Consider the following 23457-nt stretch of genomic DNA (forward strand, 5'->3'; position numbering starts at 1 on the left):
TAGGCATTCCTGGAGGTAAGCTATTTATACTTTCATTCATATAATGGGTAAACTGGAACAGTTCCAAGAATTTTGGCAGAACAGTTAAGTGATGAGCCTGAACTTTGATTTCTTTTCATCTTAGATTTTAATTTAAATAAATGCTTAGACTCATGCAAAAAAAATTTTTAACTAATCCAGTGCAAATCTTTTACCTCCCTGAGCATCATTTGAGAATGGACAATCATCTGAGAATTATTATGGTAGAGAAAGAATAAGCTTTATGGCTTGGGCCCAGAAAATGTTGGGCTAGGGCTCTCATTCTTCTGGCTGTTGGCCTTCTCACTACTCCTACAAATTCTCACAATTTGCCCTCCCAGTGAGCCACAAGAATTCTCTTTTGTGCACCCAAGCATGCAAATATTCGCATACATAATCCCATGCACGATGTATGCAAATATTAGTCATATATGTCATACGTGGTATTGCATTAATGCCTATAGCTCTATGCATTCATGGGGAGGATCACAGCAGTAAAGGATTAAATATTGGTGTATGCAATAAATATTTAAAAAATCAGATTTTGCCTATCAGCTGTAGCTGTATAAGGTAGAAGAAGAAAAAACCTAAACCTCTCACTCATGTGACTGGCTTATTTCCTAGCAATGTAACTGATATTTAATACGGATTGACTAAGAATCAGGGCAAGCCAGAGGCACAGAATTCAGCAGGCCATAGAATTGCACATTGGTTTTTATTTAAAGGGGAGGAAATGTAAGCTCTGGCATTTTATATTTAATGTATTTTAGGTGCAAGCTCAGCTGCTGTTGGCGGTTATACATTGACTAATATGCAGAGACTTCATGAGATTTCAGTTAGATTTTGCTGAGAGTTCATGATTTCTTTTTAACCCCAACTGGCTTAATAATATTTGTCTGTGGCCACTTTTATTTCAGCTAGTCTAAAAAGATGGCAGCCCTCGTGATTCAAGACTTCCTGAAAATGCAGAGCTGCTGCATTGAAAGGAAAATATTAATTTCCTTGCAGCTTCTAATAAACTGCAATTGAACAAGAAATGAAAAAGCTTGGCTGCCAAACTGAAACAGGGCAGTGACCTATATGGACATGCCTTTTATTCTGATGTCATTTCTGTGGCATCTACTTTCATACTTAAATTAATATGATTAGTTTTCCACAATTCATTTAAAAATTATCTGCTTTATCACATCTAAGAATTAAAATTTGGCAATGACTTTTGGAAGTCTCTATGGACAATACAGGGGACGTGGTGGCTCAGTGGCTAAGATGCTGAGCTTGTCGATCAGAAGGTTGGCAGTTCAGCGGTTTGAATCCCTAGCGCCGTGTAATGGAGTGAGCTCCCGTTACTTATCCCAGCTTCTGCCAACCTAGCAGTTCTAAAGCATGTAAAAATGCAAGTAGAAAAACAGGGGCCACCTTTGGTGGGAAGGTAACAGCATTGGCTCTTAGGCTTTGAAACAGAGATGAGCACTATCCCCTATTGTCGGGAACAACTACCCCCCTAGAGTTTGGAACAAGTAGCACATATATGGGACGGGAACCTTTACCTTTACCTATGGATAATAATGTGGCTTTCAGGACTTACTGTTTACACTGATCATATTCTGCCTTAAATTAACCTTCCCTAATTGGGTGAATTAAATTTATATGCCTGCCCAATTCACGCTCAGTGATCCCGGGTGGCTTACAAAAATAATGAACAGATAATTTTGAATAATTAACATGTAATTTTTGAAAATTATATGTATTTCTAATAAAAAAAGAGATTCAAGTAGATTGCAATTAATACGGGTTATAATAATGTGATGTTCAATTTAGTATGAATTGTAAATTGATACCAGATATGCTTGCCATAACTATACTATGAATTTGTTAACTATAAATATAAATTATAGGCACATTCTTTTAACATTTTACTATAATATTTCATTGATACACATATAACATTTATGTTAAAGGTTTTCATTGCCTTTTTCCATTGAATTGCAAACATTTGTTGTATTTTCCATAACCATACTAATTGAGATCTGGTAGTATATATGTATATCCTAATACTTTACGTAGATGTCATTGCCCGGTCTGTTGCTAGATACATGAAAACCTGATTTCTGGCATTACAAATGCAGTTTGATTGACAACTACAGAATATATTTTTTTACATTTGAATTAGCTTGTTTGCAATTCAGCTGCAGGGCAAATAAAGCAGACAAAGAACATAGGTGAATTTTTCAGCTTAGAACACCTCTCACTGTGTTCGAATTCTTTTTAAAAAAATTCCATTACTTTAAATAATCAACTGTTTCTGAAATTAGACTAGTTCACAAGGAAATTAAATAAATACCATTTTGAGATTAAAAAAATGTTTTTGATGCTTTATGTGTAACTTGTTCCATTTTATTAAACTGTATTTGATTTTTTAACCAAAAGGAAACAAATGTTTTTCTAAAGGCCACTTTCATAGATCGATTGATTAGATTTATGTGCCACCCATCTCATCTGGAGGTTACTCTGGTAGCTTACAAATAGTAAAGCCAGAAACATTAAAAAGATAAAACAGTAATAGCAATAATCATAGTTATGCTAAAAATTACCATTAAAAGATTAAAAGGGAGAGGATACCATACTATATGGCAGTGTTGTTGAACCTTTTCAGCACCAAGTGCATGCCAGAAACAGGAAGAGCAGCTGCCCAGTACGCATGCGTGCACCGGGAAGATGATCTTACAGTTTCTGGTGCGTGCACACGCACTGGCCACCTGCTCTTTTGGTTTCTGGTGCATATGCACACGTGATGACCAACTAGCCACTGCTTATACGTGTGTGGGAAACCGGAAGAGCAGCCGCCCAGTGTGCATGCAGGCACCAGGAAGATGATCTTCCAGTTTCCGGTTTATGCATGTGCCCCGGCCAGCTAGTCTTTGCATGCATATGCCCACCAGAACCTGGAAGACTAAGTGGCCAGTGCACATGTGCGCGCCGGAAACCAGAAGATCATCTTCCTAACGGGCGCATGCACACCGGGTGGCTGCTTTTCCGGTTTCTGGCGCTCCCGCGCCCATGAAAACCAGTTGGCTGGTTCGCCAGTACCTGGAAGAGCAATTGGCGACAGCCCGCATGCCCAGAGACATGGCTCAGCATGCCACGTCCAGCACGCGTGGCATAGGTTTGCTATCGCGGCAAACATGGTATCCAAACATGCCCTTACTCTGTTTTAGCAGAGATATCTAAAAACATTCCTGCTGCTGCAGCCCAAAGCTGGGTGGTTTATTTCACTAATGTGAGTTAGACAATAATCACACACAGGTAGGTGGGAACATTTTAAAAATGTTATCTCTGTACAGATGTAAAGAATTTACACTCGGGACAAACATCTCAAAACAAGCACGGTTCATCTCACAGCAGGTGCATACAGTTGATACATTACATCTGCAATTCTGATTGGCTCACTTAATTTCCTCACCAAACTTCTTATTTTTTGGTGGGCTTTTTTTTTTTTTAATAATCTCTGGGCAGTTTTTTCCTAAATCCCTCCTGGGGACATCCAGTAAATCATGTCATCTTTTTCCCTTGTAGGAACTTCTAGCATCTTTTTATGGTGTCATCATTCCTGAGATGGATTTTGCAAGTCCCTAAATGTCCTTCTAATCTGGCTCTAAGACTGGAATTGGGAATCTCAAGGGTAGAGGCTTGGATCTGAATCGCTATTTGTAGTTATTGACTGAAAGTCATATTTAACCACAGTGTGATTAGGCTGATGATTAAGGACAGGTTTTGCTCCCCATTACATTGCAAATGGCCTTTTATGGCTTCATTTGAGATGCTCTGCAACCAAGCCAAAAAGATTATGAGCAAGCCAAGAACATTATGAAACAAAGACTATTGGGCACAGAGAAGCAGCAAGAAATCAATATGGTCCTCAGAAGCAGCAGCCACACAGATAAATTTTAGACTTCATAGAGCACTTACTGGAGCTAGGCTTGTCATATTACCTTCAGCCATACTGGATGGCAGATACCTTAAGATGCCCTTTTCTGATTGATTTTGCCCTGTAGATATTAGGCAGTTGAAGATGTAGGTCATGTTTTATAGTATTGTAATTGTTTATACTGAGCTAGAATCCTCCTTCATCTTTCCTGTGCTAAAAGAGCTATATACTAGAAAAAATGAGCTGCATATGCTATTTTTCCTCTAGCTGGCAGAGATATAACAATGTCATGCGGTCAGAGGTGAGAACCCTTACCTAGATCTTTGCAGGTACAACAAAGATACAGAGGTGTGTCCACCAAATATTTAAAATCATTAAGTTTTAAAGCTACACTGCTACCACAGGGCTAAGATAAAGGTCAGAATTCAAGATCCAGAAGCTCAAAAACCAAATTTGGTTCCAACCATAGAGAATAACAGCTACTAGACCAAAGAGTAAACCAAATACTATCTCTTTTTCATAGTTATTTGTTTTATTACTTATTTATTTTTATTTTATTTTTGATATTTGATAGTGTATTTTGAAATTCTATATGTGGCTGACCACTAACTGTAAATAATTTTTACTTAGTTTTCTAATAAACATTTCAGAGTTGATTTTTAAAACATTAATTTAACAAAAAACGTTACCAGACTGAAACCTAAAATATCATTTGTTGCCTCTGTATTCCACTATTCACATCCTGTTGTGGGATATTATGAAATATACATTATGTAGTGCATTTAATCTGGCATTCCTGAATTGTGAAAACGCTTGTCTTATTTGCAATACATCCAAGAGGTTTATTGACTGATCTCTAAAACCAAAGTGGCCAAACGAGCCCAAAAGGGCTCTTGTCTGACTCTCTGTCTGTCTCTCTGTCTGCAATTAGGTAAATATGTTGATTATGCACATTTACAGGAACATTGTCCACCAGACCTTGGGTCCATCACTCCCATCAAATCAAAGTAGCTAAAAGTGCTATGATTTACATCTCCCTAAAATATATATAGATACCTTTAGTAAAGACTTCACTGTTATTTTTTTTTTTAATCCAACTTTAAAAATAACTGTTTTTCAATAATTTAGTCAAAGCTCTGCTAAATTGTGTTTTAATTTAATCATTCTTAGAAGACAATCGTAATACACTGTTGGATGGCATGGAAGGTTAGAAACTTGAGAATCAGTGTTCCTTGCAATCTGTTGCCAGATTGTGCCAGTGCTGTTAGTTATGTGAAAACTGCTCTTAGTATTTGAGAACCATTTCCCACATCCACAGAAGCTCTTCATTCTAAAGCTTAGCTTTTTAAAAAATCATTTTGAACAAAGATATTTGTTGACATTGTTTTCAACTTTGCTGCGTATGTGGAGCATTGTAAATACATTACAAAATGCAAGCAATGGAGGTATTTAAAGACATTTTAAAGTGGAAAGAGTTAAAATGATACGGAGTCAGACTGTGTTGAGGAAACATGGTCATGCCCTTCTGTTTTTGTTGTTTTTGGCTTTCCTGTGTTCCTACGTCTTACCTTTTGTGTTCCCATTGTGCAACTTTGGGTTTACTTTTTCTTTACGGCAACTTCAACTAGATGCCTGAAAAGCTTTAATCTAGCCATGTCATAAACACCATTACAAGGAGTCCTAAACTTACAACTGATTACTTAGCAACCACTCAAAGTTATAGTACTATTCAAATGTACTTATGATCCAGATTCAAAGTTTGGACAGCCTCTCCTTCCACATATATTGCCACTGTAACTAAATTTACCCACTTTGCTGCTGGTTGTCCTCTTCTTCCTTCTACCTGTTCCAACATCACAGTCTTCCCCAGAGTGCTAGGTCTTTACATAACGTATCCAAAGTAGGATAAAATGAGTCTGGTCATTTGTGCCTTGAGTGAGAACTCTGGGTTGATTTGTTCAAGCATATCCTGAGACAAAATAATTTCTAGAAATGTGTGGACATTTATAGAAAAAAATATTGAGTGAAACTAACGTTATGGTATATGAGCAAGTCACTAAAATACACTTGCTGTACTTTTAGCTTTTATTCTCCTATTTAAAGCATCTATGGGGATTTGTCTCATGTTGTGATGCTGTAAGGTTCACATGTCTTAGCTATTTCCAGCCAGTGATGCAAAATAAGTGATAGGAAAATGATGAATGTTAAGATCTCAGATCACAATATATATTTCAGCAGATTAAAAAGAAAAATGAAAGAGATGATAATTTTTGGCAGAAATGTTATATTTATAATTGTATTTACTGTAGTTTGACTCTGCACCGTATGATTATCACAGTATAAACTCTACTTTTATTCTGTCTTTTGTGTGTTCTGCCTTTTTTGTTTTGAATTTGCATGACTGAATAGAAGTTTTGCATTATTTTTATGCTCCGTTAATGGACTGGAAATATTCTTGACTCTCTGTGACGTCAATAAGTTGAAACAGAATGATATTTTGTTTTAAGATAGAATGGCATTTGCATTAAGCAATTTTGTGACTGGAACTAAATGCTTAGTATATTTCAAAGAATGCACACAATTACATGCAAACATTTTTTTGTGCATGTGATAGAAGGAGTGGTATAAAAGAAAGGCAACATTTATCCATCAAATATGTTTCAACATGTGGAATTGTCTAAAACTGTAACATTATAAAGCAACCTAGAATTGTATCATACAGTATAAAGAAACATTGAAAGATATGGAAACTCTTACTTCTACAAATAAGACAAATAGTTTTTGGCATAAGGCATATTTTTATTTTATTTTTCTTTAATAAATGCATAGTGAACATATGATCCAACTAAGAACATCTTAGTTCATGTGTGCATTTAAAATACAGAATGCATCTTCTAGTGTGATATGAGTCTCTGGTTTATACCTTGCTTTTATTTCTTCCTCTTTACAAGCTTCTTTGATATAATTGATATGATATTCAGCTTTTCCAGTGGGGGAGAGGGAGTGGTCACGTGTGGGTATTCTCAAAGCCTGATTGGTCCAAAGACTGAGAGTAAACTTCTTAAATACTCCTCCCTTCCATTCCTGCCCAGTTTCCTTTCAGTCTTTTGGTCCAAGCACTTGAGAATTGTGTGTAGGTAGGAAATAATTTGGTAATATTTTTGTTCTCTTTTTATTCAATCTGGCTTCGGATTTGGCTAATTGAGCATTTTAAAATATTCTAAATTCTAAATTTGCAGCTGCGGCCCAGGGGACAGTCCTTCTGCCTCGGGGCGGTCAGGGAGGGCCCTGTGGGGCATCAATCCTTCTCTCTGTGGGCGCGGAGCCTTAGCCTGATCCCCGGGATTGTGGGGGTGCAGCTCCAGGGCAGCTGCAGGCTCGGCGATCGCTCCTGGAGGCTAGGAAAGGCAGCGTCGGCACCACGAGGTGCGCACGAGCTGCCGGAAAAGCCGCCGCTGAATTTGGGCAGCGGCTGCGCGCCTCGCAAAGTGTTTTGGGAGCGCACGTGAGCAGCGTGAAGGGGGGAGTGCGTGCAGGCCTGCTGCGAGGCCCCCAACGCCACCAGGCCATTCCCGGTGCCGTAGGAGGCCAGGAGAGCCGGGACGCGCGATTTCAACAGCTTTGGCCTCGCGCGGGTCCAGGTGGCCATTTTGGATTGCACCATGTGCGCGCGGCCTTGATCGGCCTGCAGGGCCGCTTGGGAGGCCCAGGCCCTGGTATTCAGCCTTGTTTTACTGGCAACCAGTACCAGCCCAGGCCCAGGTTCCGGAAGGGCCTACAGTGGCCTGTATTCTTCTACCTCCACGTATCAGTGGGGCGATGGAGGAGGGCTTGGTGATTCCCCAGGGTCAGGCAGAGGGCCCGGTGAAGGGGGAAGAGGACCGGGAGCAGGGGGTTCGACCTGGGGATCCCCCAGTAAGGCCAGTGGTGGCACAGTGTTCCTCTAGAGCCTCCACCAGGGAGGAGGCCAGGAGGCATAAGGCCCTGGAAAAGACTTTTGCCAGGGCCGAGAGGCAGGCCAGGTCTTCTAGGCCTGATTCTGCAAGCAGGTCAAGATCCCCCATCGGGCCTCCTTCTGAGCAATCCTTGCCTAGGGCATTCAGCCCTTCCTCCCCTTCAGTCTCTCCTGCCAGGTCCCGCAGCTTCCCCAGGCGAAGGGGGTCTCCCCCTCCCCTTCGGTCTCTCCAGGTTTGACTAGGGAAGGCCAGGTGGACCCTTTGGAAGGGACATCCAGGGGGCATTATACCTCACACAGGTTGGCGCCTCAGGATTCTGGCGATTCTTATAGGGAGATGGAGGATTTGGAACATCTCCCTGAAGGCATTAAAAGACTTATTTCTGCAGCCATCTCAAGGGGCATTGCCCAACGAGACAGGAGTTCACACTTAGCTAGGTCTCAGGGGGGATCGGGCCGTCACCAGTATAGGGCATCGTCTCCTTCCATGGTTAGCGAGGCTTCTGCCATGGGGGAAGAGAATCTGGCACTGTTTGGACATGTGTCGCGCCCTGTGCATCTACCTCCAATGGACCGTGGGGTTTCGCAAGTCGGAGGCGCTATTTCTCTCTTTCCAGCCCGGGACGTTGGGGGCCAGTGTGCCGTCGGCTACCATTGGCCGTTGGCTGCGACAGGCCATCGTGGAGGCCTATGGGGTGGCAGGTCATCCTGTTCCCTCGGGGATAACAGCTCATTTCACTAGGAGTGCCGCGACCATGGCAGCATGGGCCACTAGGGCTCCGTTTGAGGACATTTGTCAGGCAGCCCCCTTCATCCGGCATTACAGGCTAGATTCGTTTGCCTCGGCGGAGGCATTGTTTGGTCGGAGGGTCCTGCAGAGGGTTGTAGCTGATTCTCTCCTTGGGATGTAGTTCTTGTTTATTTCCCTCCCTGGGATGGAGCTTGGGTATGTCCCACACGTAACCACTCCCTCTCCCCCACTGGAAAAAGAATGTTGGTCTTACCTGAACGTGTTTTTTCTCGGGGGGGGGGGGGAGAGTGGTTACGACCCACCCTGATCATGGTGAGGGGCCAAGGGGAGGGCCGGGAGTTTTCCCGGGGGGTTTTGTTGTGTGTTTTTTTGTTTTCAGTTGGAATTTTCGCCTTCGAGGAAACTGGGCAGGAATGGAAGGAAGGAGTATTTAAGAAGTTTACTCTCAGTCTTTGGACCAATCAGGCTTTGAGAATACCCACACGTGACCACTCCCTCTCCCCCCCAGAAAAGACACGTTCAGGTTAGACCAACATTCTTTCTACAATTTGCAGCTATTTATTCCTCTTTTCGTTCCTCAGATTACTTCTCTGATTGCTATTTGATAAGGAATGTGTGCATGACTAGTTCAGCATATTTTGCTAAGCCCTAATGTGGTTTGTCTGGTTATGGATTAGTATATTGTATGTGTTTAGTTATTTTGAGTGTCTTCAAGAAGAAAGGAAGATAAAATAGAATTATTAGTAATTATAATAATGATTATGCTGCTTTGCAAACGGTGGTGTATAGCTTAGCATATGTATAACTCTAGTCAGTTGTTTATTCAGTAATCTATGATTAATAAAATGAAGTCTTGCATATTCTATTTAGGAAGAACTGGAGGGTTCCATCTAATGTATGAATAAATCATTTCTCTTTTCTCCTTTGTCCCTGCAATCGTGTGCTTCCAGATTTCATTCAGAAAATTTTGTAAATTTACAGAGCAAATTTCATACTCATTCGGGAAGTGGAGGAGGAGAATTTGTTTTAATAGCATTGTTTTGACTGCTAGTGACATTATTATTCTGTATATTTAAAATATTTTATATCAAAAAACAAAAGCAGCTTTGCTTTATGAAAATATTACACTGACTGAATTGTTGATTATGGACATTTTTTGATTAAATTAATTTTTGGCTTCATTTATTAGGATTATAGTGTATGTGTTGGATATATTGAACATTGCAATTGTATAAGTGATTTATCGTGCCCTTAATTTAGCACACATATTGTTCTGAAGGTTAGAAAAATGCCGTACTTTTATTATTTGACTTTCCAAGCCTAAAACTGGAAAATCAAGTATATCTCTACATCAAAAACTATTCTGTGACTCGAGAAAGAAGCTGACGTCGCCATGATACGAATGTGTCATCTTGGAGCTCCGAGATCGTAGCCGATACATTTACTGCTGGGTGGTCCATCTGGACCTAAACTGTCCCGAAGAGATGGTGACAGGGAAGAGTACGTCTTGCTGATCTCAGGGACATCGCAAAGTTCCTGATTGATCCAAGAGAATCTCTTCTAGCTGGTGATAGAAGCACAGCCCCAAGCTGCTGAAGTTGGGACAGCTCCGCAACCGGAGGAAAGCGGAAAGAGAAAGTGTGTCCATCTGGTGGGGAAATTTTATTTTTACAAAAGAGACTGCCCAAAAAAGATTAAAACCAAATAAAACTTGTAAAGAACAGAAAAGAAAATAAGCGGCAAATTTAAACTATTTTGGACAGTGTGTTATCGTTTTGTTAATTGTCTTCTATGGATGGAGGTTTTGCAAACACTTCCTACTTTTTAAAGTGAAAGTATTGGCTTTTCTTCTACTACTTTTTTTTTTTTACCTATGGATTAATTTTTTTTTTCACAATACTGGCTTGGATGGGTTTTTTTTTTTTTTTGTTCTATTTAAGAGCCTTGTTTCTTTTAAGCTTGGAATATAAAGAGGATATGAAAGGAATATAAAGAGAGCAGTAACATCAGAGGGAAAAGAAGTTACACTGCCACTTGGAGGTTGGAGGCTGAGTTATGGGAATATTTTTCTCTCTCTTTTCTTTGATCATTTTGATCTTGCACTTCAAAAGTTTTAGCTTGCAAAGAGATAAGATGGGTTGTCTATGCAGGTTTTCCAGTGGAAGAGAAGGAGTGGTCACGTGTGGGTATTCTCAAAGCCTCATTGGTCCAAAGACTGAGAGTAAACTTCTTAAATACTCCTGCCTTCCTTTCCTGCCCAGTTTCCTCTCAGTCTCTTGGTCCAGGCACTGTTGAGAATTGAGTTAGGTAGGAAATAGTTTGAAATTACTTGCTTTTTATTCAATCTGGTTTCGATTTGGCTAATTGAGCATTTTAAATTATAAAAAATTTAAATTTGCAGCTGTGGCCCAAGGAACAGTTCTCTGCCTCGGGGCGGTTGGGGAGGGCCCTGTAAGGTGTCTATCCTCCCATCCGTGGGCGCGAAGCCTTAGCCCGATTCCCGGGACCTCAGGGGTGCCAGCTCTCAGACAGCCTGAATCGCTTCTTAGTGTACAGACGATTCAAAATGTCTTCCCTCAAGCCTATCCTTCAGGGCATCCGGAAAGAGGGCTTCCTGGCATCGGTAGACCTCACAGAGGCCTACCTTCACATTCCAATATTCCCAGCTCACTGCAGGTTCCTGAGGTTCTCCCACGGGGACCACCATTACCAATACAGGGCTCTTCCATTTGGGTTGGCTTCAGCTCCCCGCGTGTTTTTGCAAAGGTTCTGGCGGCATTGGCGGCCCATCTCCGGTCCATCCCAGTAAGGCTTCAGTGTTACCTGGACGATGTCTTAGTTCAGGCGGGATCTGTTCCTCAGGCGGTCGCGGACCTTCATCTTACCATCCGGAGTCTCCAATCCCTGGGGTTTTCGGTCAATTTCCCCAAGAGCCAGCTTTCCCCCTCCAAATGCATTCTTCACCTGGGGACAGTGGCAGGGGTAGTCCGTCTATCCCGGGACCGACAGAACAGTCTACAAAAGCTAGCAGAAAAGGTCCACAGAGATCGGTTCGTTTCTGTCCTCATGTTGTCACAGTTATTGGGCAAGATGGTGTCTTGCATAGGGATAGTTCTGTGGGCCAGACTTCACCTCCGGCCTCTTCAGTGGAAGCTCATTCCATTCCAGAGGGGACGGTTGAGCAACTTGCTTCGAACTCTACGCCTCCCGGCCGGGGTCCAGACATCCCTCAGTTGGTGGAGTTCACTGGCCATTCAGCAGAGCTGCTCCTTCTGGGAGCCGGCCAGGGTGACCGTCACCACGGACGTAAGCTTGTTTGGTTGGGGAGCTAGGGCCACTATTCCCAACGTCTTGGAATTTTGCAGAAAGGACCGGATGATGGTCTGTTACATAACACTTTGTGTCGTCAGGTGGCGGCTCTGTCTTCGGTACTGGGGGGTATAGGGTCTTTCTCCCTTTCTCAAGTTCCACTGATCAAGCGGTTTCTTAAGTGGGCGGCTAATCTCCTCGGAGGGTCGTTTTAAGCGTTCCAAAGCCTTCAGGGACTGTCCGGAGGCTTCCCTGACGCCTTCGGAGTGCTTAAAACGACCCTCCGAGCAAACCGGAAGTCACTTGGTTGGTTGGTTGGCTCAAGGTCAGTCAGCTGGCTTCAAGTTTAAGTTGGGAGCAGAACTCACAATATCCTGGATTATAGTTTGGTACCTTGATCACTACATCAAATTGACTCTTGTTTCTGAGAAAAAGAATACATTAAAATATTTTAAAACCTCACATGGCACATAAGGCTTCTTAAGATAATATTCTTTCTATAAAAACCTTCATGCTTATTAAGCCTTCTCTGTTGTCAGTAAGCCTTTGGAACATACTCCCTGTAGAGTTGTTTTCTTTTCTAAAAGATCCTTAAAATACATCATTTTGTATAGGCTTCTAGTTGTCGATTTTGTTAATTTTAATTATTTGTTTACTTTTTTTGCTTGCTATCTTAACAATTTTTATTATCATGATTTTAAATAGTTTTTTTTTTAAATTGCAAACTGCTAAGGCAGTAGGCAGAGATAAATCAAATTAAGGAAATAAATAAAACCAAAATTGCATGTTTTCCTGGCAGCTGTAATGGCGAAAAGAAGGAGATACAGTGTAAACAAACAAGATGCTGCAGTTCTTGGGGGAGGAAAGAAGATTGCTTTGGGACCAGAAGCCAGATGGGAACAATGTGCTACTCAGAAATGCTGCATTATTGTGAAGGAAGCAAAGCAGAAGAATCTTTTCTCTTGGTTCAAATCAGCTGTAGAAAAGATAGAAAAAATTCCTTCAGCCTCCAAACTGAGTCTACAATACATATCATGCAAAACTTCAGTCCATGTTCCAAAATTATCTGGGAGTATCTCACTATTCTCAAAATTCTTGCATTTGACTATAAAGGATTTCTGATACATAATAAACTATGACTAGGCTAGCTTATTAGATCCTCGTTTATTTTTTTGTCTTGCATTGCAAATATCTTGATCTCTGTACTCATGTACCATTTCCCCACCAAAATAAGACAGGGTTTTATTTTCTTTTGACCCCCAAAATAGGCACTTGGAGGTTTTATTTTTGAGGTGCAGGAGGTGGCGAGCGTGGTCACATCATGTCTGTTGCTGTGTTGCAATATTTTTGGGGAGGGCTTATTTTAGCGCAGGTGCTCAAAAGCCCCCGATTGGGCTTATTATTGAGGGAGGTCTTATTTTCAGGGAAACAGGGTAGCATATTGGCATTGAACTGAATTTTAATGGAATTATCCATTTTATTTTGGAAAAAAACAGCAAAAGCCAAAGGCTTCTGGGCTCTCAGAAAAGAGAAGAGATGATCCAATGGCTGCAAGGAAGAGAGGCAAAATCTGTTATGACAGTACAATGTTTTAGGTTTGATTCCAAAAAAAGGTATTTTCACAATGCATGGACTTAACAGTCTGCAACTCCTTAAAGCAGCCTCACCTTTTCTGGAATTGTGTAGTATTACAATGGCATAATCCTGTTTGGTTTAAGAGCAAAGTTAAGAATATCAAGATGGATATTCATAGAAAAAGGAAATACTCTTGATCAAGCTTTATTCCTGGTTACTTGAGGGACTCATCCATGTAGATTTTATGGCACCAATTCAAAAGTGATTTTCTGTTACATTCTATAATGTTTCAACATTTCAATCCAGTTTGCAGTCTAAATCCTTCTTCTTAATCTCCTGTCCCAGTACTAACAAGATCTAGTTTCTCTTTAGCTTTATGAGATCAGCCAGGATTGGCTAGTTATTTCTACTTAGCTAGCCTTTACAATGCTTCAGTGAAAAGCCATGTTGTGCAAATTTTAGAACCTTGACTTACCACAATTCTTCATTTAGTGACTGTTCGCAGTTACAATGGCACTAAAAAAAGTGACTAATTATGACCATTTTTTCACATTTACGACCATTGCAGTGTCCCCATGGTCACATAATCAAAATTCTTGGCAATTAATTCATATTTACGACGGTTACAGTGTCCCGGAGTCATGTCATCCCCTTTTGTGACTTTCTGACAAGCAAAGTCAATGGGGAATCCAAATTCACTTAACAACCGTGTTACTAACTTAAGAACTGCAGTGATTCACTTAACCATGGCAAGAAAAGTCATAAATTAGGGAAAACTCATTTAACAAATGTTTTACCCAGCAACATAAATTTTGAGCTCAATTGTGGTCATAACTCGAGGACTACCTTTATAAGGGCAATGAGGCGAACAGCTCATGGAAAGTTAAAGAATCTTAGAATTGTCAAATGCTTGTATTTGCACAGAAATTTGGCATTAAAGTTTGATGATATGACTGGTTCTATTGGTGACATTCTTACATTGATAACATCGCAGAATAGAGTTAAAATAGGAAAAAGATTTCTAAGTGGGCTCTCCCTTCCTAAATGTGTTTAATTTAGAATGGGTTCCTCAACTTTTTTATGAAGTACCCCAATAAGTTTTCATGGAGCAGCAATTAGTAATTAAGCATAGGTTTTAAAAATATGGAAATAGTCTGCCTAAGAACCAGCTTCATGTCAGAATCATTATTTGGAATCTCAATTTTGTCAGGTACTGTATGTCCCTACTCCCAAAAGTTTATATCATGAGCAATCCTAAACCCTTATCTCAAAACTAATCATCAGTGAACTCTATATGCTATACTTCTAGAAAACATGCTTCAAGACTGAACTGGAAAATGTTTACCATTTACATTTTAGTTATAGAGCACAATTTTTTCCCTTTCTCAGATGTAACTGGAAATGTGTATATTTAAAAAAAACCTGCTCTTTTATGAAAGGTATCCAGACCTAGAAATAGCCCAGATTGGCTTTGGCTTGTCTCAGTTTGTACTTATTCATTCCTCCATGCAGTTCTATTTCTCTCATTTTTTTGCTATTTCTGAGCCTGTCACAGCTGAAGAAGGGCCAGCTTTTCTAGGAATGTAGAATTGAGATTCATTTCCTACAAGCAGCTGTCAAAACCTGAAAACCTGAAACTCTTTTTCAAACATACTTGAACACAAGAAGCTGCATGCCAGATATATTTTCAATTCTTGCTATTGTATACCAGTTAGCGAAACAATATTTTATTCCAGATGAAGCAAAATTGTGTAAATTCTTGAAGATATGGATAAAATTTTAAAGCCCCATTCAGTAAAAGGTAAAAGGTAAGGGTCCCCCTCTCACATATGTGCTAGTCGTTCTTGTCTCTAGGGGGTGGTGCTCATCTCCATTTCAAAGCTGAAGAGCCAGCGGTGTCTGAAGATGTCTCCAAGGTCATGTGTCCAGCATGACTAAACACCAAAGGAACACAGAATGCTGTTACCTTCCCACCAAGTGTGATCCTTATTTTTCTACTTGCATTTTTACATGCTTTCGAACTGCTAGGTTGGCAGAAGCTTGTAAAAATAACGGGAGCTTACTCCGTTACGCGGCACTAAGGATTTGAACTGCCAACCTTTCTGATCGATAAGCTCAGCATCTTAGCCACTGAGCCACCATGTCCCTCTCATTCAATAGGGCAAGTCCTCCCCCCATTCAATAGGACAGGTTTAAGAAAGCGTAAACCATTTTGAGTGCAGTAAGATATTTTGCTAATCTGAGATACATGCAGAATCTTCGATAAATAAATTTTTGTATTTGATTGAAAGAGAAGATAGAATTGAAGCCTGGATTAATTTTAGGTGGATCCACTGAAATCAATCAAATTTAGTTGTATTTAATCTGTGTTCTTATTCAATGTACAATTAAGACAAGATACAACCTATATTTCTGATTGAAATATATAATACACGGGTTAATTATATATGCATACACCTACATGTTCTACCTATTTGTATTGCCTTTTGTTTTTCAGAGAGAGACCAAAGGCCAGTTTCTCATAGATCATGTTTGCAATCACTACTGTTTGCTAGAAAAAGACTATTTTGGCATTCGCTATGTGGATTCTGAAAAACAGAGGGTATGTATACAAATTCTCTCATAATTTATTTTAAGTGATGTTATTTCAGTGAAACTGCTAGCTAGAATGCTTTCATTCCTCTGGCATAAATGCTTTAGTGATGTCCGAAGAGATGAGTAAGTTAGCATTGTTTCATATCTTTGTTGCCATCTAATGGATTTTTGGATTTTTTTAAACCTAGATTTTGTACAGTAGCCTTATTTAAATCTCTTCCTCACCAAGAAGCAAAACTTCATTGAAGCAGCATATCTGGCAGATGCAATCAATCTTATTTATCTATTAAAAGTATTTACAAGAGGTTTCTCACAAAATATGTATTTTATGAATGAATCATCCCTTTTCAAAAAATGGCTGTCTGCAATTTATACATATATAGCTTCGGGGTTTTCCTGGAAAAGTAAGTTGTCTGTATGCACACATGGAGACGACTAGAAGTAACTTTTGAAGCAACCACAGGAGACTTTAATGAAGAGTGTGAGTGCTTTGCTGCCTTGTGCTAACATGCTTTTCATATGCTTTGTCCTTCTATAGGTTTACATAATATATAACCATTTAGTCTTGTGCTTCATATAGCAAAATCACTAAAACTATTGCTTTTATGTAATTAGTACAAAAAGAATATGATTCTTTTCAGGTGGGTAGGAAATGAAATATTTTTTATATATTTTGATGCACAAATAAAATATGAAAGTAATAAAATTATTAAATCAGAATATTGTTAGCTTATCCCATCCCAGGATGTATGAATTTTATGGCTTGACTTTCAAATACAATAGAGGTTGTTTAATTATAGAATGTTCATTTCTAGAACCCTACAGCTCAACTGAGATTTATTGCTTATATTGAGGGATTCATCAGATTTATGAGTGGGTTAATCCATTGCTGAATTGCACAAAGTGATAGGACTTTTGATGGAAGAAATAATGCTCACAGCCAGCTGGGTAGCAATAGTTTTTATAATACTAGCAATATTTATCCTTTGAAATTGTTAGAATTTGATCTCTCTCAGGATCTCTTTCAGATCCTCCATTATAAAATGAATTCTAATCCATGCACAGGCTTAAAATAAAATTGTCAGATATTCTGGAGAAATGTTGTTGTTCCTAAGACTAATCTCATACTTTGCTGATATCTATATAGTAGTTCAGAAAATAAAAAAAAGCTTCAGGCTTCTTGCTGATGCAGATGGGTGCATTTCCACTTTTACTGTTATTTGGAAGTGGACATATCTATTACATAATAGGATCAATATTATAAAATGTAGCTCTTGCAGAAACTTTTATTTAGCTAATTAAATAATTCTGCAGTAGAGGAGGCTATAGAGGTAAAGCCCAATTCTTATGATTTTAAAGCTAGCAGAATATTTTGACAAGTCTTAATATTGGCTTAATTTGCACTAATTAAGAGCTACTCTTGCTTGTAAGGACAAGCTGAATATAGACTGTAGGCTTTCCCCTCAGCTTCTTTCACATAGCATTTTATTTCAGCTGTTGTGACACATGCCTTTGGGGGTAAGATTGAAGATGAAACTGTAAACACTACAGCTTTGTTACTGCATTTTAAAGGCTGCTCTAATTTTTGTCTCCTGTCAGTTTTGTATATTTGTGATTTATGTATGGATGACATATTCCACATGAAGATAATGGTGATTAGCAGATCATTCGTTTCCTTTTATTTCTAGCCACAGATTCAGCTTCCATTTGTTTATTTGTTTGTTTGTTTATTGTATAGGCCACCCATCTTATGGATGAACCCCAAAATCCATTAGGGGTGAACAAACTTCCTTCATGTATGTGCTATTATTGTCTAAGATAACTGGCAACTCATATTGATATCTTGTTATTCATTTTTCTAATAGAAATAGAAAAGTAAAATAGTGCACCATGGGAACGCCTTGAAATTTGATCCCAGTCGCTGGAATCTATAGGTATTAACATTGATTTCAGAATAGTTAGACAAATGGGCCATGACACTAGTCCACAGACTAATAAAAACTAAATGGAATTAAAATCTACTTTACTTTGAAACTATAGTCAAAGTGCCAAATAAGCTGTCTATTTAAAATTGGTTTAATATTATGAGGTCAGAATGTCCCAGTGGAAAATTGTTCAAAATTAATTAGATTAATTAGATTTAATATTTACACTTTGGGATTTCTTTTTCTATTAAAAATTTCACAACAGCAAAATTCCTTACAGTTGAATCCTAAAATAAGTTCTTTAATTTTTATCATTGATTCTTTTTCTATTTTGTATTAATTGAGAAAGTTAGTTAAAGCTAATAGTGTTTCCAATGAACCATTGATTTCCCAACCAGTCATTTGTTTTCTTTCACAATTTTCCTCCATTTCTCTTGTTTTCTGTCTCCTCTATTCCAATAAATCAATAACATTCCATAGGCACTAATCATGCTCATTCATCAATGTTGTTCTTTTCTTCAGAGGCAAGTGCAAGAGATTAAGGAGTATAAATGATGAAAGTACTGCACTATTACAATCCAAAGTTTTGTCCATTTTGTAAGTGTGTCGTGAAGTTGCACAAAACTCTAAAGGGCAGAGTTTTAATGAAGGCTTTGGACCCTGAGAAAACCTTTCCTTCCCTAATATTTATGTTTGTTTGTTTATTTATTTTATTCACTTATATATCAAACTTCTTAAACTATCAACAGAGGGATTCCAGGAGATGTTATTTTCTGACAACTCTACTGACACTCTCTTTATACAGTTGATATTATTTCAAATATAAAGTAATTAATAAGTATGTTCCTGCATAGAAATAATAACAATAGACCTATAACTTTAATTAACTGCATGCAACCTATGTGACACTCAAAAGTGAACAGTGTTTCTCAACTTTGGCTATTTTAAGATGTGTGGATTTCAACTTCCAGAATTCCACAGTCAGCATGCTTGCTGGGGAATTTCCGGAAATTGAAGCGCACTCTTCTTAAATTTGCTGAAGTTGATAAATTCTTCTCTAGAGAAATATATAATTACTGAGGTTGTTGATTTTGCAGATAAGACACATCCCCCCCCCAAATAATTCCAAATTCTCAGACAGACTGAAAAACTGTAGGAGGTTTTTCCCCCCAAACCTGCTGACAAGATAGCAAAAGGATAGATTGGAGTCAACATTCGTTTCGCTGTTCTACCCACCAGGGACACCTATTTCATTTGTTGATAGATCTTAAACTTAGATAGAGAAATGCTTTGACCATACACACATCTTACCGTATAAAGTAAATATATTGGCATCATCTCCTTATCAGAAATGAATATTGGACTACTTTAAATCAGAACACTTAGCATCTCTGTGAGTGTCTCATAGATGTAAGAAAATATAAGAAAAAATAATATTTTGTTTCTTCCACTCAGGATTAATACTTTTATATATGTAGGAATAATAGGCACATAGAAGAAAATTGTCATTTAATATTTTAAATCTTTTTTTTAAAGACCCTTGTAAGTTCCAGTGAAATAACCTTTCCCATGTTGAGGTTTTGTGCTGTGGAGGCATACATAACAAATACGTCTGTTCAGCAGTGTGAATAATTGCAAGGACACCTGCCATGGTAAATAGCTAGTAGCTACTGCTGGATATTAAAATGCTGATTAGAGATGATGTTTAGAAAGTGTGGCACAGTATATTTCCCAAAAAAGCAAGCAATAAGAAAAGAATCCTGCAGGTGCAACTGTGTCCTTGTAAAAGTGTATACTAATAACCCATTGCCCTCATAATAATAAAAACATTCTCCAAAAGTCTTTAGTTTGTCATTTTCAGATGTATAAGTAATATAAAAGTAACCAATTCAGTTTATTCCAGAATGATACGAAATACTTGTGTGTCCCCCCCGCTTTCGCCTTCCCCAGGCTCCAAAGGCGTTCTAGGAGCCTGGGGAGGGCGAAAACAGCCTCCCCCACCCCCCACCCCCGGAGGGCAAAAATTGGACCCATGGGGAACCTGGAAATTCGGGAATGGTGACTTTCGGTTTGTCCATAAGGCGGTTTTTCGCACTTTTCTCTGGAGGGTGAAAAACAGCCTCAAAAGAAGGCCGAAGTCACCTGACAGGGCAACGTCTCGTGTGCCCTAACAAATGGCTCCGCCATTTGTAGATGTATGTATATTAATACTTGTCAGAGTTTAATTCAGTACTTTTAAATTTATTGAATTTGTAGCAATTTAATTTGCTTAAGTATGCATTTTATTTTTTGTTGACTTGCACTAGGAGAAAACAAATTTACATGGTTGCTAAGCACGTAATCAAATCAGCAGTCTTGTTCCTCCACAAGCTCCTTCTCTATCAAACTCAAATTCAGATTCAATTCAAACTGAACAAACTTTCTAGAGATATACCCTAATACATGGAATAGGACTGTACCCACTTAAAAATAATCCGGGAGAAATGCTGAGGTATTGTGACCACTAGAGCTCAGTGGTAGGTTCCTACCGGTTTGGCTGAACTGGTAGTAGCTTGATGGCCTGGGTTGCTGGAACGACCAGCAACCCAGGCCATCGGCAGCGACCAGACCTACCATCCCCCCGAACCGGTTCTCCCAACGATGCCACCATCTTGTTTTTGGTTTTTTCGCATGTGCAGAGCAATTTTAAATGTACTGCAAATACATGCTCGCACATGGCACATCCCTGAGCAAACCAGCAGTAGCGACTGCCAGAATCTACCACTGCTAGATCTCTGTTCATGTGTATACAACATTTTGTTTAAATTTCCATACAAACTTGAGAAAAAAATTAGTTCATTAAAACTGTAACATCTTTTAAAGGAAGCTTAAAAGAAGACGAGGCTGTCTTAATGAATAGCAAAGAAATGTTCAGACAATTTCCAAACAGTTAGTTAAATAGTTTCTGAAGAGTGCAGTGCTTTAATACGTAAATATTTCATTTCATCTCTTAGTGTTGTTTTGTGGATAAATTGTATACCAAAGAATGGGATCTTATATGACTTCCTTGGAGGAAAAAAAAACCTAAACAAAATATATCAAGATAAAGGAAGCATCTTTTTATTAAATTAGAAAACTGCTAGTACCTCTTTATGGAAACTGTGTAAGACTGAATCTAAAATCTGTCATTCTTTACCTCCCTGTTCAAGTTTGAATAAACTGAAACATAACTATTATGTATTTGTGATCACATTAGCTGTGCCGTTCACTTACAGATACTATTTTCTGTCTTTCCTTTGACATCTATGTCCCTCTTTTTGAAGTTGTTAACAGAAACACAATGGAAATCACAGCTAGGAGAACATTGCTATCAGTTTACTACAATCTTGTATTTGTAAGAAAATTGTGTATTTTGCAATACTTTTGACCCGTGGCTTCTTATCTTTTTTTTACAGCATTGGCTTGAGCCCAATAAATCTATCTTCAAGCAAATGAAATGTAAGTGTTAGAAGCCCATTTCATACATTGACCTATTATTTTAAAATGCCAGTGTTTTGCAATAATTTTCTGTATTATACCTTATTTAAAAATGACTTTAATAAATAAATAAATAACGTTACTATATTCTGTCTATAGACATTGAGCTCTTTAAAAAAAATCTAGAACAGCCTTCCTCAATCAAATGTGCTTTCATGGATTATGGGATTTGAAGCCTAACACAAATAGGAAAAAAGCTGATTGAGGAAGGCTAGCACCTGAGAAAGGAACTTGGGAAGCAGCTAAGTAGGGGGTCTAAAAATATATTCTTCATTTCATTTTAAAGTTAGTGTTCTCTATGGATTTGTCCCTTTAGGCTTCATTGGAGGTTTTATCCAGCTTTTCAGTAATGTTATCTAATATGTGATGTAGCTCTAAACACATTCCTCTACAAAGCTCTGTAGCTGGAAACTTTATAGTTCCAAGCTCCACATTGCATTGGGGGTGATGAGAACTGATTTATTCCCCTCTCCCGCCCACATCATTGCTTATTTAAATAAAAATAAAAACAACTTAGCTTTTCCAGGGACTTACCTATCAATAACTCAATAAAAATCAAGTTACAGTATGAAGTATCTAAAATCTACATTATACTGTATGTAACTTGCAGTGCCATTTGAAATCCAGTATGCAAGAACAGTAACTGACATAAGGCCATTCATAGGCTGTTTGGATGTCTGGGGCTCTTGGTTTCAAATGTATCATTCCTGTGCCCCAAACCAACCCTCTAGTCAGAAATCATAGGCTTTCCATTCTTTTGTGGATTCTGCTCAGGGAACAAATGGGGATTTGAACTACTAGTCCCTTGAGGGAAAATTGACTTGTGTTAGAAAGAGTGTGAAATAGGAGTCCTACATTTTTGCCTCCCCAGCTCCCAAAAACTCATTTAGCGTGTCCTCTGTTCTAAGGGATAAAGTTTAATTTCATTTAAGCTGTCATGCTGTGGTTGCTTCTTGTGGAATGGCTGTCAGATCTGTAGCACAACTACTATGATTTGCTAGGGATTGCATCCTAAGTCTTCAAAGAATGCTGTTTGCAGTCCGTAAACCCTTGACTTTAGACTTTGAGGCCTATGCTTGATCTATTGACATATGCTTTAGTACTCTATGGCAAAAAGAGAAGTTTTATCCACATACTCTCAGTAGAATTATAGAATTTTCAACAAAGACATTAGTGCTTTAACATCTAGCATTGTGTTACAGAAGAAGGATCAATATGCATAATTGGATATCATTAGGACTCGAAATGTATACTCACATATTCCACTAATGGCCATTGAATCAATGGAACATCTTCTGTTTAAATATGTATAGCATTGTGCTGCAAGTATTTTTTTTAATCTTTAGAATAAATACTATCATTTAAAGTAAGTTTCTAAGGGAGACAGAATGCATTAACACATCAATTATATATTACAAGAAGTATTGAATATGCTTGGGAATTCCTTACTCCCTAACCTTAACCTACATTATCTTTTCTGAATGGCCTTCCATTGGAATATGAGACTTTTTTTTTTAGGAAGGCAATCAGTTTGTAGTGACTTGTAAGTTTTACTGTTTGTTGCTTTTACTATTTTTATATTGATCTACTATTTTCTATAATGATTTTTCAAAACTTTTGATAATATTTTAATTTCTTAGCCTTTTAAAGTGAAGGTGTGATACTTATTTTAGGATTGTTTAAGTTTAAATATCTGTAATTCCTTTAAGAACCAATCATTTTCATCTTTTAATGTGTTGCTTCAAATGGTAGTGTAATAAGATTAGGTAAAAACACTCAGACTGACCAACATTCAGAAAATTCAAGCAGATGCATGCATCTTCAATTCCAATGCATGGTGTACAGATGCTGACATTAATTTTGTCCTTTGTTTCATATTATTCTAAAT

The 23457-nt window shown here is 38.5% G+C and overlaps 1 protein-coding gene across 3 annotated transcripts in view; it reads left to right on the top strand.

The window, feature by feature from the left end:
- FRMD3 (FERM domain containing 3) overlaps positions 1–23457 on the top strand; it is a 96198-nt gene that overhangs the window by 14549 nt on the left and 58192 nt on the right. For 2 of the 3 annotated variants that reach the window (XM_081945288.1, XM_081945289.1), the window contains exons 2-3: positions 16031–16135; positions 21488–21530. In XM_081945288.1, coding sequence (XP_081801414.1) covers positions 16031–16135; positions 21488–21530 — 148 coding nt within the window. Of the gene's footprint in view, positions 1–16030; positions 16136–21487; positions 21531–23457 lie in introns of those variants that run through there. The other variant, XM_081945290.1, reaches the window with a different exon arrangement.

Source organism: Natrix helvetica (genome assembly GCF_964273705.1).
Source record: "Natrix helvetica genome assembly, chromosome: 2".
Classification (NCBI taxonomy): domain Eukaryota; kingdom Metazoa; phylum Chordata; class Lepidosauria; order Squamata; family Natricidae; genus Natrix; species Natrix helvetica.